The sequence below is a fragment of the Salvelinus namaycush genome, chromosome 4, assembly GCF_016432855.1.
Source record: "Salvelinus namaycush isolate Seneca chromosome 4, SaNama_1.0, whole genome shotgun sequence".
NCBI classification, from domain to species: Eukaryota; Metazoa; Chordata; class Actinopteri; order Salmoniformes; family Salmonidae; genus Salvelinus; species Salvelinus namaycush.
This window is the reverse complement of record NC_052310.1, coordinates 58544835-58563935: the sequence shown is the minus strand read 5'-3', so window position 1 is coordinate 58563935 and position 19101 is coordinate 58544835. Positions and strand designations below refer to the sequence as shown.

The 19101-nt window shown below is 44.5% G+C and overlaps 1 protein-coding gene across 1 annotated transcript; it reads right to left on the bottom strand.

The window, feature by feature from the left end:
* Positions 1-5707: 5707 nt before the first annotated feature.
* LOC120045666 (metalloproteinase inhibitor 2-like) lies at positions 5708-18835 on the bottom strand. Its single transcript, XM_038990600.1, has 5 exons — positions 18425-18835; positions 10226-10326; positions 10019-10127; positions 9206-9330; positions 5708-7224 (listed from the first exon to the last, which is right to left on the bottom strand). Exons 1-5 carry the CDS (start codon positions 18552-18554, stop codon positions 7027-7029), a joined length of 663 nt encoding a protein of 220 aa, XP_038846528.1. The 5' UTR covers positions 18555-18835; the 3' UTR covers positions 5708-7026.
* Between the last annotated feature and the right edge of the window lie 266 nt (positions 18836-19101).

The following is a 19101-nucleotide window of genomic DNA, read 5'->3' as shown; positions in this document are numbered from 1 at the left end:
TCCCGCTCCTTGAAAGCAGCAGCTCTACCCTTTAGCTCAGTGCGGATGTTGCTTGTTATCCATGACTTCTGGTTGGAATATGTACATACAGTCACTGTGGGGGCGACGTCATCGATGCAGCGCATTATGGTGTTTTTGTTTGACCCACTTGAATATGACCAAAGACATGACAAAAACAGGAACTACATTTACCGTGATTACAGTGGATATGTATAAATGAATGTGGTATTTGAGGCTCTCACCAATTGATAGTACAATGTACACACACACATATACATTCACTGGCTAGTTTATTAGGTACAGCACCCAGTTTATGAAAATAGAGCGTTCCTACAGACAGTGAGTCACATGGCTTGCTATATAAAACAGGCAGACAGGCATCGAAGGATTCAGTTACTATTCGATTGAATGTTAGAATGGGCAAAAAGAGTGACCTAAGCGACTTTGAGCATGGTATCTCCAGTATCTTATAAACAGCCGCTTACCTGGGCTTTTTTAATGGACAACAGGGTGTAGGGTTTCCGTGAATGGTGCGTCAAACAAAAAACATATAGACAGCGGCAGTCCTGTGGACGAAACAGCTCGTTGATGAGAGGGGGTTGAAGGAGAATGGCAAGAATTATGCAAACCAACATGCTGGCCATAAACAGACAAATAACGCTACAGTACAACAGTGGTGTGTAGAACGACATCTCGGAACGCACGTCGATCCGTGTCACGGATAGGCTATTGCAGCAGAGTTCCACTCCTATCAGCTAAAAACAAGAAGAAGCGGCTCCAGTGGGTACGTGATCACAAACACTGGACAATTGAGTGGAAAAACATTGCCTGGACTGACGAATCCTGGTTCCTGTTCAGTCATGAAATTTAATTTGTGCCGAAATCAAAATGAAAGAAAAGTTAACTTGCAAATTCATTAGGCTATGGTGTGAAATATGCGTTTAGAAGTGCCGCTATTATTTTATTACTTATCGTTAATCAGTTTAGTCAGTTAAGAACAAATTCTTATTTACAATGACAGCCTTCCAAAAGGCAAAAGTCCTCCTGTGTGGACAGGTGCTTTTTACCCACTCCTATCGATGTATTTATTTATGAAGTCATAAAGTGTTACATTGCATTATGTTTAAAATGCATTCTGTCATTACTGATATATTTTAACATTGCTATTTAAAAAAAACAAGTTGTAATTTATAAAATATTGCATTTGTTGTCTTCCTCAAATGAAGGGGATGATGATGCAATCTTTGCAAGAAGGACAGAATCTGATTTCATTGGTCCTTTAACTCAGTAATTTCATTCAGGGTAAGTGAGTTAGCCTGCCCCGGAGCAGGTTAGTTCTGAATGATTTGTTGCCATAGAAATGTACCTGGCTAAAAGGTGAGACACTTTTGTATGACCGCTTATCCCAGGTTGAAGCAAAGTAACCTTGCTAACTCCTCAAACCTGCTTCGTAGGATTCTCCTCATGGCTCTCATCTCCTCCAGGTAGGCTGATCCGTCATTGTTGATAATCAGGCCTACTACTGTTGTGTCATCAGCAAACTTGATGGTTGAGTTGGAGACGTGCGTGGCCACACAGTCATGGGTGAACAGGGAGTACAGGAGGGGGCTGAGCACGACACCCCTGTGGGGTCCCCCAACAAATCAAATCAAATTTATTTATATAGCCCTTCGTACATCAGCTGATATCTCAAAGTGCTGTACTGAAACCCAGCCTAAAACCCCAAACAGCAAGAAATGCAGGTGTAGAAGCACGGTGGCTAGGAAAAACTCCCTAGAAAGGCAAAAACCTAGGATGAAACCTAGAGAGGAACCAGGCTAACAGAACATGGCCAAGATGTTCAAATGTTCATAAATGACCAGCATGGTCAAATAATAATAATCACAGTAGTTGTCGAGGGTGCAGCACCTCAGGAGTAAATGTCAGTTGGCTTTTCATAGCCGATCATTAAGAGTATCTCTACCGCTCCTGCGGTCTCTAGAGAGTTGAAAACAGCAGGTCTGGGACAGGTAGCACGTCCGGTGAACAGGTCAGGGTTCCATAGCCGCAGGCAGAACAGTTGAAACTGGAGCAGCAGCACGGCCAGGTGGACTGGGGACAGCAAGGAGTCATCATGTCAGGTCGTCCTGAGGCATGGTCCTAGGGCTCAGGTCCTCCGAGAGAGAGAAAGAAAGAGAGAATTAGAGAGAGCATACTTAAATTCACACAGGACACAGGATAAGACAGGACAAGTACTCCAGATATAACAAACTGACCCTAGCCCCCCGACACAAACTAATGCAGCATAAATACTGGAGGCTGAGACAGGAGGGGTCAGGAGACACTGTGGCCCCATCTGATGATACCCCCGGACAGGGCCAAACAGGAAGGATATAACCCCACCCACTTTGCCAAAGCACAGCCCCCACACCACTAGAGGGATATCTTCAACCACCAACTTACCATCCTGAGACAAGGCCGAGTATAGCCCACAAAGATCTCCGCCACGGCACAACCCAAGGGGGGGCGCCAACCCAGACAGGAAGATCACGTCAGTGACTCAACCCACTCAAGTGACACACCCCTCCTAGGGACGGCATGATCCCATGTTGAGGATCAACGAGGCGGAGGTGTTGTTGCCTACCTTCACCACTTTGGGTCGGCCCTTTAGGAAGTCCAGTACAAGATTCACAGGGAGGGGTTCTGACCCAGGGCTCTGTGCTTAGTGATGAGCTTGGTGTTGAAGGCTGAGCTGCAGTGGAGGAACAGCATTCTTACATAGGTACAGTATTTCTCTTGTCCAGGTGGGATAGGGCAGTGTGTAGTTCAATGGCGATTGTGTCGTCCGTGGATCTGTGGGGGCGGTATACAAATTGTAGTGGGTCTAGAGTGTCGGGTAAGGTGAAGGGATATGGTCCTTAACTAACCTTGCAAAGCAATTCATTATGACAGAAGTGAGTGCTACGTGGCAATAGTCATTTAATTCAGTTACCTTCACTTTCTTGGGTACAGGAACAATGCTGGACACCTTGAAGAAAGTGGGGACAACAAACTGGGATATGGAGAGACTGAATATGTCCATAAAAACTCCAGCCAGCTGTTCTGCACATGCTCTGAGGACACAGCTTGGGATGCCGTCTGGGCTGGCAGCATGAATAGGATGGGGGGATGAAAGAAAGAGTGGCTTACTCACGTCAGCCATGGAGAACCTGAGCGCACAGTTCTCATGAGTGATGGGGGTCCACGTTGGCGGCTCAATGTTATTTTCCTCGAAGCAGGACGAAGGTGTTTAGCTTGTCCTGGAGCGAGGTGTCGGTGTACGTGACGTGGCTGGCTTTCTTTTTATAATCTGGGATTTTCTAGAGTCTCGTGTCTAAGCCGTTGAATTGACTCCACTTTGCCCCTGTACTGTCCTTTTGCATCTTCAATTGCCTTAATTAAGGTCATAGCTGGTTCTGTTTGTACACGTCTATGTTCCCAGTCACCTTGCCATGGTTAAATGTGGTGGTACAGGCTTTCAGTTTTGCTCAAATGCTGTCATCTATCCACAGTTTTTGGTTTGGATCTAATCATCACAGTGGAGTTCTAATCGTCACAGTGGAAACATCCACTATCCACTTCCTGATGAACCCAGTTACAGAGTCAGTGTATTGATACTATTCTCACAGGGTTACCCGGAACATTTCCCAGTCCACGTGATCAAAACAATCTTAAAGCATAGATTCCGATTGGTCAGACCAAGTTTCTGCCTATAAGTGGGGAGGAGCAGAATGGAGGCATGATCTGATTTGTCAAAGGGAGGGAGGCGGAGGTCCTTGTAGCCAACCCGGAAGGGAGAATAGCAATGACTAGCGATTCCTCGATGCATTTCGCGGTTGTGGTACAACGGAGAGTTTTATGCACAAAAATAAATGTGAGGTAGTATTTGAACCAGGCAAGAATCTGTCCAGTGAGACACGACAGCTCCATGTTAGCCACCATACACTTCACCATTTACATAACGGTATCAGCACACCAAAATGTCAATTCCCTGAGCAGAAAAAAAGCAGAACATTTCTTGAAATGTATTTAATCCATGTTAACATTTAAGCCTTTTGATACATTTAGAATGGCATTTCCAACATAAGGCCACATTATTGACCACTGCAAGAATAACAATCAGCACCCAAATCCATTTATTAATATCATGAAAAATTCAGTATACTTTATTCTTTTGAATGTAACCACAAGCATGCTCAAGTCTAAATTGCCCTCCCTGTTCTTTAGTTCTTTCACCAGAAAAAGTGCCTCAAGTACTCCGTGCAATTTGGGATGCAGGCTGTTTTCAGACCCAAAACAGCGAGAATCTCTATTTAGTCAGCACCCTTTAGTGGTGCAACATGGGAAACACTAAATCAAGGGCTGATAACTATCAACAGCACAGAGACACACAGAGAAAGTTATTATTTCAAAGGTTTGGTTTTATTTGATAATACTGTTGTATATTTTTGTACATTGGCTGAACGTCCACAAGGGACTTACACAAAGCACTAAACACATGCATAGTCTGGTTGTCTTCACACTCCACCTCTACACCCACAAAATCCCATCAACCCTTCCCTACCAACTTAGCACGTGTACATCTGAAAGCATTTGATAAGGTAGAAGAAATATGGTATTACCAAGGGATTGCCTCCTGAAAGATAGAATGAGCACCATGTTTCTTACATCCAATCCTCTTTAGATCTATGCCAGTGCCTTCCTTGCAGGTAGGCAACTAGGGGTGAGATTCACAGGAGGTTGGTGGCACCTTAATTGGGGAGGATGGGCTCCTGGTAATGGCTGGGGCGGCATGAGATCAAATACATCAAACACAGTTTCCATGTGTTTGATGTCATTCCATTGACTCCGTTCCAGCCATTATTATGAGCTGTCCTCCCCTCAGCAGCCTCCACTGGTGAGATTCTTTCTCTCACATGCTCCCAGCGCAAGAAGACTTTCACCACTTTAAAGAGAAAGACAGACTTGATAGGGGGAAAAAAATAATGTAATAGATTTAACACTGGAAAACTAAATGTACTGAAAATGGAAAGTCCACTTTTAATTTATGCTTCTGTTATTCCATCATACTTTAAATCCAAATTAATATAGCAATCTACTGAGGAGTATGTGCCCATCTGACCTCAGAAGATGCCATTTCATGTTGATGTGGTTTCCTGAGAAGTTACACTTCTCCAGGCATTGTGAGATCTGATCACCTGCGCAACGCAGTTAAGACGACCTGGAATGTGGCCTAGCTGTCTGAGTCCCATAAGACACCCTTTGTAGTGCCACTAAAAATATATATATATTCTCCCTTTTTCTCCCCAATTTCATGGTATCCAATTGGTAGTAGTTACAGTCTTGTCTCATCGCTGCAACTCCTGTATGGACTCGGGAGAGGCGAAGGTCGAGAGCCCTGCGTCCTCCGAACCACAACCCAACCAAGCTGCACTGCTTCTTGACAATGCACATCCAACCCGGAAACCAGCCGCACCAATGTGTCGGAGGAAACACCGTACACCTGGTCAGCGTGCACTGCGCCCGGCCCGCCACAGGGGTCGCTAATGCGCGATGAGACAAGGATATCCCTGCCAGCCAAACCCTCCCTAACCTGGACGACGGGCCAATTGTGCGCCACCCCATGGGCCTCCCGGTCAACAGAGCCTGGGCTCGAACCCAGAATCTCTGGTGGCACTGCGATGCAGTGCCTTAGACCACTGCGCCACCCGGGAGGCTTGTAGTGCTACTTTTGACTAGGGCCCATATAGTGCACTATATAGGAATAGGGTAACATTTGGGATACACAGTCTGCCTGACTGCAGTACGATATTAAAAACACTATAGAGAATCACAGTTTGGTCTTTACTGGAATTCCTCTTCAAAGTGCAAATCTAGTTCTAATGATGCAAATAACAATAATTATTTAAAAAAACAAAAGTATATGCATAGGTACTGTACAGCAATCTAGGGGGAGTGGGTGGAGACAGGGAGGAGGGGTGAGGGGGTTGAGTCTAGAAGGGCCATCGAGGGGAGGGGGGGCATAACGGTGAGGGTTATGGGAGAGGGGTAATATGTGGTACCATAGGCATCCATCTCTATCACATGCCATAGACTGGTCCGGTGAGACATGCATTCTAGAAGGTTCTTTTAAAAATGTTGTTATTCCCATATTTGTCTCTGACTGGGATGCTTTGGTTATTCAGACAAAATGAAATGCAACCATTTATAAAAACTAAACACCTTTCTTACCAAATGTCTATTAGAACAAGCTGGGAAGTCCCGCCTCACCATCAATCTGATTGGTCCTAACAGCATGGTTATGAGAAGCAACAAATAGCGTTTGACTAGTTAAAAAGAAAAAAGGCATCTTGGAATATGGCTTTGAAATCAAACAGAATGAGGAAACATAAGTAATGTTGAGCCATCATTGAATAGATATGGAGTCATTCTAACCTGGGTAGTTTGACAGGGATAGAGAGCGCACTACTTTTGACCTGGGCTCTGTTACCATTTGACATACCCCCAAAAAATAAAAATAATCTGTCCTCCTGACGCCAGCCTCAGGGGGATGTGACATCATCATCACCACCACACGACCAGTATATGGGTCTTGTGGCACTAAATAGCTACACAAACATCCTGAGCCCCTGTCTAGCGCCTTCCCCTAGCCTCTAACCCTCTGTGATTTGCAGTCCTGAAGGAACCGGATGGGTGTAAGCAATTTGACAAATACCATTTAGGGGGCTAGGTGGAGCCATCACCATACTATTAATATATCCAGTCCCTTTAGATCTGCAAACACAAGGGGTAGTAGCTAGGAGTTGTTTTTGGACCAGTAAACTATTAACCGAGCTCTCTTAAATCATTCAGCTTTGCCTCGTTATATTTTATATGTGTATCAAATTAATGTTGTCCTTTCACACAGAACTTATTTTCTCCCCTAATATTTCATGAAATGTTGTTAAAAAACTTTCTTTAATCAGGTTGTGCAGTGGGCAGCTGGAAGGGGGTAGGGCCAGAAAGTGATTAGGGGTCCTCGATGTCCAGGAACTCCTTCTTGGGCGGAGTCACACCGCGATACCAGGAACAGGAGCCATCGGCCCTCTTGACACAGGTGTAGTGGTTAGCTTGGCGACCGTGCACCTGCTTCTCTATCATCAGGTCTGTCCACAGACACTCCTCTGGAGCAGAGATGGCACAGGGCAGGGACGGGCAGCGCACAATCTACACAGAGACAGATACACAGGTTAAAAGGACCAAGTACCTTACTGTAATAGATCTCCATTTAAAAATGGGCAAAAATACAGTGGAAAGAAAAAGTATGTGAACCCTTTGGAATTATCAGGATTTCTGCATAAATTAGTCAATTTTATCTGATCTTCATCTTAGTCACAACAATAGACAGTGTGCTTAAACAAATAGTATTTGTCTATATTGAATACATAATTTAAACATTCACAGTGTAGGTTGGAAAAAGTATGTGAACCCCTAGGCTAATGACTTCTCCAAAATCTAATTGGAGTCAGCTAACCTGGAGTCCAATCAATGAGACGAGATTGAAGATGTTGGTTAGAGCTGCCTTGCCATATATAAAAAAAAATTAAAAAAAACACAATGAGTTTGCTATTCACAAGAAGCATTGCCTGATGTGAACCATGCCTCGAACAAAAGAGATCTTAGAAGACCTAAGATTAAGAACTGTTGACTTGCATAAAGCTGGAAAGGGTTACAAAAGTACCTCAAAGCTTTGATGTTGATCAGTTCACGGTAAGACAAATTGTCCATAAATGGAGTAAGTTCAGCACTGTTTCTACTCTCCCTAGGAGTGGCTGTCCTGTAAAGATGACTGCAAGAGCACAGCGCAGAATGCTCAATGAGGTTAAGAAGAATCCTAGAGTGTCAGCTAAAGACTTACAGAAATCTCTGGAAGATGCTAACATCTCTGACGACTCTACGATACGTAAAACACTAAACAAGAATGGTGTTTATGGGAGGAAACCACAGAAGAAGCCTCTGCTGCCCCCCCCCCCCCCCCAAAAAAAACATTGCTGCAAGTCTGAAGTTTGCAAAAGTGCACCTGGATGTTCCACAGCGCTACTGGCAAAATATTCTGTGGACAGATGAAACAGTTGAGTTGTTTGGAAGGAACACACAACACCATGTGTGGAGAAAAAAAAGGCACAGCACACCATTAAAACCTCATCCTAACTGTAAAGTATGGTGGATGGGAGCATCATGGTCTGGGGCTACTTTGCTGCCTCAGAACAGATTTCGATCAGACAGAAAAATGTATTCCCAAGTTTATCAAGACATTTTGCAGGAGAACGTTAGGCCATCTGTCCACCAATTGAAGCTCAACAGAAGTTGGGTGATGCAATAGGACAATGACCCAAAACAGAAGTAAATCAACAGAATGGCTTCAACGGAAGAAAATACACCTTCTGGGGTGGCCCAGTCAGTCCTGACCTCAACCCGATTGAGATGCTGTGGCATGACCTCAAGAGTGGTTCACACCAGACATCCCAAGAATATTGCTGAACTGAAACAGTTTCGTAAAGAGGAATGGTCCAAAATTCCTCCTGACTGTTGTGCAGGTCTGATCCGCAACTACAGAAAATATTTGGTTGAGGTTATTGCTGCCAAAGGAGGGTCAACCAGTTATTAAATCCAAGCGTTCATACTTTTCCCACCCTGCACTGTGAATGTTTACATGGTGTTCAATAAAGACATGAAAACGTGTAATTGTTTGTGTTATTAGTTTAAGCAGACTGTTTGTCTATTGTTGTGACCTAGATGAAGATCAGATCAGATTTATGCAGAAATCCAGGTATTTCCGAAGGGTTCACATACTTATTCGTGCCACTGTAGCTTTTTTAGCAAAAAAACTTGCTAAATTTTGCCAAGTCAGAGTAGGGAGGGGAAAACTAAAAACTAGCTGTTATTATTGGCAGAGAGGTTTGTTATTGGTCTATTAACCAATTTGCACTGTAAAGCCGAAACTCCCGCCCAAGCAAACCTGCTGATTAGAAGGCCCTCTGTAGATAGTTGAAAATACAAAATCAGGAAATAACTGATAGAAAAAAAAAAAAAACAGCTGATGAAACTATGATAGAAAACACAGGGAAAACAGAATTGACTGCACTGGGCCTTTAAAATTGGTTTCCCAATCCATCTACTCCTTGCTTCCCACCACCTCTCTCCCTACCTTGCAGTCACAGCCCATCTGATAGCGCTGAGTCAGACTCTTCATCTGAGTGGGGCTCATGGACTCCCAGGGCGTGATGTAGTCACACAGGGTCACATGCATCTTCCCACCTGCCTCCACCTTGCCTACAGGGGGCAACAGAGGGAGAAAGAGAAGGAGGGTGAGAGCGAGGTGGGTGGGGGGGGGGGGGGGGGGGGGGGAAGAGGGGGTGGGGTAAGGAGAGGGGGCGCGAGAAAGAAAGGTTCTCTAAAACAGCAACAACAGATGTGGTTCTGAAACGTGATAACTGAGTCACTGAAATCAGACAGTAGCTTTTCTTTCACTCGCCTCCCCCCTCTTTAGATCAGGGCAGACAGCGATAAGAAAATGGAGAAGAGATGGTGAGGGACGAGAGGGGTGAGTTGTTGAAATGCTTGTCGGACAGAAACTGGTTTTCACCATACCGAGGTCCGTCCGGAGTCCTAAAGAATCCAGAAGAAGGAAACGCTAGCCTCAGTAGTTCCTGTTCTGGTGTTCCCTGTAATTAAGCTGAGTGTGTGTGTAGGGAAACCAGAGCGTGCATGATCTAATGCCCCTCTGTGTCCCTCTTTAGGTCTACTCCAGTTGTGCTCACTCAGCACCATCTAGCATAGCCTCATCCCAGAGCTATTTGTGCCGTCTTGCCAACTCCTATGGTCATTGTAATACCAATAACCGTAGGAGTAGGCACGAGAACACAAACAGCTCTGGGATCAGACTACTTCTAGCACACAGCGGAGGGAGATTATTACGCCAGGTCATCAGTGTCTGGTCAGGTCAGATGACTAGCCTTACCGGATATTAGGTACTCCTTCTTGCCGCTAGTATCCAAGGTAACGCCACACACAGCAGAGACCGGTGAAGTGAAGATCGCCTCAATGTCCTGGTCAGGACCCTTAAACATCTACAACACAATAACAGGTAAGGGGTTAGATGAACACAGGTCTTATATCTAACAACCCCAGGTCAGGGGGGGGTTCAAGTTCATGGATGTATTCTCACCTTGATCTGCTTGACCTCATACTGGATCCTCTTGATGGGGTTCCCATAGATATCATTCCCAGTATCCACCTCCATCTCCCCCACCACCTTCGCTCGGATCACTGCAGGGAGACAGAGATGGGGTCAGAGGACATCAGGAATACACACACAAAACAAGCAATCTTCTGTTTGAATACTTCCCTCAACAGTACAGCTCTTTAACCACCTGCAGATGGAGCCCAGGCAGCCTAAACAGCCTCTACGGCAGCTTGTCGTTCCTACATCAATAAACCCCAACACAACCCACAATACAGCGAGTCAAAACAACTTTGTTTTGACTGTTTCAGGTTGTGAACTAGCTGCCAGTACCATTCCACATCACATCATGATTCGTTAGCACATATTGGCAGGGAGGGATGTGTGCTTTCACTGATAAACAAGGGAGTGATTGAGGCACATTATCAAGGGAGAGAGAGTGTGCGCGCGACAGATAGCGAGAGAGACAGGGACGGCAATAGCGAGAGAAAGAAATCAGAACACAATGTAGTGACACTATCCTTTCTTCAGAGGACAGAAAGTATGAACGAGCTGTAGTTCCTGTGTGTGTGTTAAAGACCTCTGACTACATCATGCTTCAGCTATGGGAAGAGAAAATATGAGCAATACGCAATAATAATAACGTAAATTCACCAGAGAGAAACACACACACACTCCACAGGGGTGACTGCCATTGCTCTACACCCTTGGGTTCTCTTTATGGCATGGAACAGACAAATACAGAGGAGTTCACTGCTCCCCCCGATCTCTTTCGCATGCTTTTCTGCACATATAACCACTTCAAGTTCATACACATGGCACTAACTGAGGCTGATGCAAAACACACACGCCAGCAGTGTACCTGGCTGGCTCCCTCTCCTGCATTCCGTGGAGTTTTTCCCCCCTCTCGTTTCCTGACCTCATTCAGGCCCAGAGGCTAATGAGCACTAAGGACCCTGGGTATACAACAGGCTAGAGAGAACTAGTGATACATTTTGGGGGATATTGTTACATATCGGGATATTATGCGACAAGATATCGTTTTGACAATGTCGCAATATTATTTTTGCACTAGTTGGCTGCAGTATTTTTTATGTATTTCCATGACTGATCCAAACTCATTCTCGTGGCTTTCTTGTCCCTCTGCAGCAGACATACAGTGAGCAATTTGTTTGGACTATGGAATCGCAATACAGTCACATTATTGAGTCGCAATACATATAGAATCGTGAGAATAGCAATATATATTGTATCGGCACCTAAGTATCGTGATATCGTATCATGAGGTCCCTATCAATTCCCAGCCCTAGAGAGAATGCTCAGCCCAGGGAAAAAGTGTAGGGGCAGCAGGTAGCATAGCAGTTAAGAGCATTGGGCTAGTAACCGAAAGGACGCGGGTTCAAATCCCAGAGCTGACTAGGTGAAGAATCTGTCGATGTGCCCTTGAGCAAAGCACTCAACCCTCCTGTAAGTCACGCTGGAAAAGAGCTTCTGCTAAAATGTAAAAGTGATTCAGGACTGCTGCCTATTTAACGACTTTTGCAGGAATGATGTTTTCCTAAATAGGCACCATTTCCCCTCTTGCTATTTTTTTTTAACTAGGTCATATGAGCACCCCATGTTGAGAGTGCAGCAGAAACTCTAGGGTAGCAGAGAAAGCTAAGAGGTTAAAACACAAAGACCATAGCTATGCAGAATTACTTATACATCACCAGCACTAAGCAATGCCTTTCCATGAAAACCATCCTGAGTTCCCCCAACCCTCCCTCCACCACACCACTCTCCCCATCAGAGCAGTGGCTCTAGGAGGTGACATGGCCTCCCCCTTCCCAGCCCCTGCTGGAGCAGGCTGTGAAGTCCCCGGTCTTTCCCAGGGAATAAAGATGTAACATTAGCTGTAAGAAATCTGGTGCAATGCATCACTTCCCACTGGTTGATTCAACATTGTTTCCATGTCATTTCAATTAATTTACATTGAACCAACGTAGAATAGCCATGTGCCCAGTGAGTTCACTTCAGAGTGATGCTTTTGTTGTACATTGTCCCTGTCCAAATAAACGTAATAAATAAAATCTGCCTACAAGCTAGACATGGGAGCAGGGACGTGTGTGTGACACCAGGGACAAGTGTTAATCACTTAGCTGTTAGTGTCACTACTCTGTGTGTGTGGGCTGCAGAGGATACAGACTCAGTGTTGTCAACTGGCGTAGTACACCATCCTCTCCCTCTTATTTCCTCTGAATATGGAGGGGAGCATAGCTTAAGCATATTCTTGGCCTCGCTCTGCAGTCTAACTCATTTTGATGAGCTTGGTGGGACTGCTACACTAAGGTATGTATGCATGTATGCTCAAAATGACCAGGACAGAGGGATTCTGAAGAGGAGCGAACACTTGAAAGTCAGGGTGGGATACTCTAACCTCTAAGTCAATGGTGTGTGTGTTTATTTCATTTAACTAGGCAAGTCAGTTAAGAACAAATTGTATTCATGCACTGTTGGAGCTAGAAAACCAGCATTTCGCTACAGCCACAATATCATCTGCTAAACACGTGTAACAGTATAACTTTAGTCCGCCCCCTCGCCCCGACGCGAACCAGGGACCCTCTGCACAGTCACCCACGAAGCATCGTTACCCATCGCTCCACAAAAGCCGTGGTCCTTGCAGAGCAAGGGGAACCACTACTTCAAGGTCTCAGAGCAAGTGACGTCACCGATTGAAAGGCTATTAGCGCGCACCACCGCTAACTAGATCGCCATTTCACATCGGTTACACATGTGACCAATAAAATGACATCCGTGTTAGTGAGCATTTCTCCTTTACCAAGATAAGTCATCCACCTGACAGGTGTGGCATATCAAGAAGCTGATTAAACAGCACGATCATTACACAGGTGCACCTTGTGCTGGGAACAATAAAAGGTCACTATAAAAATGTGCAGTTTTATCACAACACAAAACCACAAGTTGAGAGATTGTGCAATTGACATGCTGACTGCAGGAATGTCCACCACAGTGTTTGCCAGAGAATTGAATCTACCATAAGCCACCTCCAACGTCGTTTTAGAGAATTTAGCAGTACGTCCAACTGGCCTCACAACCGCAGACCAATTGTAACCACGCCAGCCCAGGACCTCCACATCCAGCTTCTTCACCTGCGGGATCATCTGAGCCCAGTCACCCAGACGGCTGATGAAACTGTGGGTTTACACAACTGAAGAATTTCTGCACAAACTGTCAGAAATTGTCTCAGGGAAGCTCATCTGCTTGCTTGTCGTCCTAACCAGGGTCTTGACCTGAATGCAATTCGGTGTCGTAAGTGACTTCATTTGGCAAGTGCTCACCTTCGATGTCCATTGGCACGCTGGAGACGTGTGCTCCTCATGGATGAATCACAGTTCAAATGTACATTTAGTAGACACTCTTATCCAGAGCAACTTACAGGAGCAATTATGATTAAGTGCAGATTTTTTACCTAGTTGGCTCAGGGACTCGAAACAGCGACCTTTCGGTTACTGGCCCAACGCGCTTAACCGCTAGACTACCTGCATCAGCCATACAACGTGTATGGCATCATATGGGCGAGCGGTTAGCTGATGTCAACGTTGTGAACAGAATGCCCCATGGTGGCGGTGGGGTTATGGTAAGGGACAGGTATAAGCTACAGACAATGAACACAATTGCATTTCAGTCAATGGCAATTTGAACGCACAGAGATATCGTGACGAGATCCTGAGGCCCATTGGTTTGCCATTCATCCGCTGCCATCATCTCACGTTTCAGCATGATAATACACAGCCCCATTTCACAAAGATCTATACACAATTCCTGGTACTGAAAATGTCCCAGTTCTTCCATGGCCAGACATGTCACCCATTGAGCATGTTTGGGATGCTCTGGATCAACGTGTACAACAGTGTGTTCCAGTTCCCGCCAATATCCATCAACTTCGCACAGCCATTGAAGAGAAGTGCTACAACATTCCACAATCAACAGCCTGATCAAGAATGAGATGTGTCATGCTGCATGAGGCAAATGGTGGTCACACCAGATACTGACTTGTTTTCTGATCCACGCACCTACCTTTTAAAGGTATCTGTGACCAACAGATGCATATCTGTATTCCCAGTCATGTGAAATCCGTAGATTAGAGCCTAATGAATTCATTTAAATTGACCGATTTATTTATATGAACTGTAACTCAGTAAAATCTGACATTGTTGCATGTTGACTTCATATTTTTGATTAGTGTACATTTGGTTAAGTTGTCAACTAACTTGAATTCAACAACAAATGTCACCATATCCCAAAAATACACAATTCCCTTATGTTGATGACTTTTTGAAACTCCAATCTTTTTCACGTTGATTCAACGTTATATTGATTTTTGTTGCTGAAGTGATGTGGAAACAACGTTGATTCAACCAGTTTTTCCCCAGCAGAATCTCTTTGAAGTGGTTTGTGTGTCGGTCTGTTGCTGTCCCACTGCATTAGTTTGGTGCGAAGCGGGAAAACCCCAGGAACATTCCTGTCATTCCTCGCAGCTACACCCCTCAGAGGAAGGAGGGAAAGAAGAAAGGAGGATAGAAAGAGAGAAAGAGCGAGAGAGGACTGGTGTGAGTGGAGTTCTGAGAGGGATTCTAAAGCAGAATTTATACTACCCTGTTAAGTCCATCTTAGTCTCCCTTGCTCGCTCACTCTTTATGTCTTCCTCTCATCCGGCTGTGCCACGTCCACAAACCAGGCGATACTCCTAGCCCCACAGCAGACGCTGAAGCACTGTAAACTCATAGGGGACTGTGTGCAGCGTTTCCCCTGTATTAAATTTAGCAGCAGCACACCGCCACTGCAAAAAAAAAAAGAAAAAAGAAGTGGACACCTGCTCATCAAACATCTTATTCCAAAATCATGGGCATTAATAGAGTTTGTCCCCCCCTTTGATGCTATTACAACCTCCACTCTTCTGGGAAGGCTTTCCACTAGATGTTGGAACATTGCTGCAGGGACTGGCTTCCATTCGGCCACAAGAGCATTAGTGAAGTCAGGCACTGATGTTGGGCGATATGGCGTTTCAATTCAGGTGTTCAATGAGGTTGAGGTCATGGCTCTGTGCAAGCAAGTCAAGTTCTTCCACACCGATCGACAAACCATTTGTATGGACCTCGCTTTGCGCACGGGTGCATTGTCATGCTGAAACAGGAAAAGGCCTTCCCCAAACTGTTGCCACAAAGTTGGAAGCACAGAATCGTCTAGAATGTCATTGTATGCTGTAGCATTAAGTGTTCGCCGTCAATGCTCCAGTCCAATGGCGGCGAGCTTTACGCCACTCCAGCCGACGCTTGGCATTGCGTATGGTGATCTTAGGCTTGTGTGCAGCTGCTAGGCCATGGAAACGGATGGAAATTTCATGAAGCTCCCGACGAACAGTTCTTGTGCTGACATTGCTTCCAGAGGCAGTTTGGAACTCGGTAGTGAGTGTGACAACTGAGGACAGACACTTTTACGCGCTTCAGCACTCGGCAGTCCCGTTCTGTGAGCTTGTGTGGCCTACCACGTCGCGGCTGAGCCGTTGTTGCTCATAGACGTTTCCACTTCACAATAACAGCACTTACAGTTGACCGTGGCAGCTCTAGCAGGGCTTGAGGTGTGTGCACACAGTCAAAAGTTGACACACCTACTCATTCAAGGAGTTCTTTAAATTTTACTATTTTCTACATCAAAACTATGAAATTACACATATGGAATCATGTAGTAATAAAACTCGCTTCAAACAAATCAAAATATATTTGCTTTTCTTCAGAGTAGCCACCCTTTGCCTTGATGACAGCTTTGCACTTTTGGCACTCTCAACCAGCTTCTCCTGGAATGCTTTTACAACAGTCTTGAAGGAGTTCCCGCATATGCTGAGCACTTGTTGGCTGCTTTTCCTTCACTCTGCAGTCCAACTCATCCCAAACGATCTCAATTGGGTTGAGGTCAGGTGATTGTGGAGGCCAGGTCATCTGATGCAGTACTCCATCACTCTCCTTGGTCAAATAGCCCTTACACAACCTGGAGGTGTGTTGGGTCATTGCCTGTTGAAAAACAAATGATAGTCCTACTAAGCGCAAACCATCACACCTCCTTCATGGTGGGAACCACACATGAGATCATCCGTTCACCTACTCTGCGTCTCAAAGACACGGCAGTTGGAACCAAAAATCTCAAATTTGGACTCATCAGACCAAAGGACAGAGTTCCACCGGTCTAATGTCCATTGCTCGTTTTTCTTGGCACAAGCAAGTCTTCTTATTTGTGTCCTTTAGTAGGGGTTCCATTGCAGCAATTTCACCATGAAGGCCTGATTCACGCAGTCTCTTCTGAACTGTTAATGTTGACATGTGTCATTTACTTGAACTCTGTGAAGCATTTATTTGGGCTGCAACTTGAGGCTGGTAACTCTAATGAACTTCTCTGCAGCAGAGGTAACTCTGGGTCATCCTTGCCTGTTGCGGTCCTCATGAGAGCCAGTTTCGTCATAGGGCTTGGTGGTTTTTGCAATTGCCCTTGAAGAAATTTTCAGAGTTTCTTCCAGACTGACCTTCATGTCTTAAAGCAATGATGGACTGTCATTTCTCTTTGCTTATTTGAACTGTTCTTGCCATAATATGGACAGTCTTCTACCAAATAAGGCTATATTCTGTATGCCACCCCTACCTTGTCACAACAAAACTGATTGGCTCAAATGCATTAAGGAAAGAAATTACACAAATCAAATAAGGCACACCTGTTAATTGAAATGCATTCTAGGTGACTACCTCATGAAGCTGGTTGAGAGAATGCCAAGGGTGCAAAGCTGTTATCAAGCCAAAGTTTGAAGAATCTCAAATAGATTTTGATTTGTTTAACCCTTTTTGGTTACTACATGATTCCATATGTGTTATTTCATAGTTTTCATGTACTCACTATTTTCCACATTGTAGAATGATAGTAAAAAAATAAAGAAAAATCCTTGAATGAGTAGGTCGTCCAAACTTGCGTGGTACTAATATATAAATAAAACACAAAAAATTGTTTAACTTTGTGATGGAAAAACACTGTGTACACTTAAGAGTATAACCAGACAAAGTTTGTAGAAAAGATAGAAATATATATTTCATATATCATTTTATCTTTGATAAATTGAAATCACCACAGAAAAAGATCAAGCAATGAAACCAATTGATTTTGTTTGAGCATAACAGAATTAGCCATGGCAAAATGTGTAGAATTGTAGGAAAGTAGCCCCTATTGAGCCAGAAAAAAACCTTGCTTATTTCTAAATAGCACACCTGCCTGATAATATTGTATGGTGCCATGTACAGGCTATGGTAAAAGAGCCTTAATCATTTTTTGCCAATATTGGGCTCATTTTTGGGCCAGGATTATAGAGTTGGTGTTGGCATCATTAATTTTCATTCACTGGAGTAAAAAGCACCAGAAATTCACTTCTCACAGTCCTACAAAAAATAAATAAATAAAAAATAAATAAATAAATAAAAAACACATTCCGGGGGGCATGTTCCCATGACCCTGCCACGCTTTTTGCCACCATATGCAAAAAAAAAGTCTAAGGGAAATAAATGGTATGCATGTGTCACCTCTGCATTACTATCAGACCCTGTCCTACACGTCTGCAGAATTCTCAGGTGGAAACAACGCAAGCCTTCAGATCTCTCAAGCAAAGTTACTAATCATCTGCTTACATTTGAGGTTGGAAATTGGTCAATCAATTCTCATCAGTCAACAGGAAACAGCCAGTGTGGAAAAGAAGGGTGGTTCCATGTCATTTCAGCAAACCATGACACCAACCATCTCAGATTGTTATGAAATTTGTTAACACAAAATAATGTTTCCGGAATGCTTGTTTTAATATAATTTGATGAGAAATTAAGCTGATTGATTGCACCCAAATTGGCCATTTTAATTTAAAGTATTTAACATATTCAATAAATATAGTACCCAACATCCGAATTGGAACAAACTTTTTCTAACAATGAGTAAGACCCTGAAGAAGTGACCAAATCTGCCACCAGTAGCGACTTTAGGAAAACAGACAGAACTGGCAAGTACACTGCTACCTTAAAGGACCAGACCTCTTGACAGAGGCTATAGTAATGACGTAACAACAGAAGGTACACGTGAGGGCGTAGCCTGTCAATCACTTACCTACGTCCGCGTTACAGAAAGCCTGTTGCGGGTGCACGGGTGCACAGCTGCAAGCTTCCACTAGCTCCTCTGCCCGCCACAAAATCAGTACCGTCAGCGTACAGAGGACGCCGTTAATTGACAACGCCATTTTCTCCCGCGTTGTTCACCTTCCTTTGAAATGCGGAAAAAAAGTGGCCCTATTGAGATTGAAATCCGCTGAGCGCTGTCTGTGTGCGTAGGCTATCTGTGTGTGAGTACAGCTACAATGAGTGTGTTGCTCCGATACCAATGACAAGAATAACCGAAGAAGACCGCAGGTCCTGGGTCCCCACACGCAGTTGAGCAGTTCTGAGCAGGAGGAAACGAAAATCCACCTTTAGAACGTCGTGAAGGAACCGCTGCTGCACTGTCCAACAGTGCGACCGTTCACTGGAGTCTGTTGCTCTTCAGTTCGGGATCAGCTGGGTTATAAGGCTGCTGCATGTTGGACTCCTCCCCCCTCGGCAACGATTCGTCCTGCGGTAGGCGCTGAAGCCATACGTTCAAAGTTTTCCTCTCCTCATATTCTCCTCTCTTCTGAATCGCATCCCTCTTCTCCGTCTGTAGCTGCTGCTGACGTTATCAGCATATTCAGAGAGAGTGAGAACATTGTAAATACCACCAATATTTATCTGTTTATTTACAGTGAACATATT

Coding starts and splice junctions, on each gene's coding strand:
- LOC120045666 (XM_038990600.1), bottom strand. CDS start 18,554: ATGGCGTTGTCAATTAACGGCGTCCTCTGTACGCTGACGGTACTGATT. Junction 10,128..10,225: donor ATGAGGTCAAGCAGATCAAG/GTGAGAATACAT, acceptor ATTGTGTTGTAG/ATGTTTAAGGGTCCTGACCA. Junction 9,331..10,018: donor GAAGGAGTACCTAATATCCG/GTAAGGCTAGTC, acceptor TGCCCCCTGTAG/GCAAGGTGGAGGCAGGTGGG.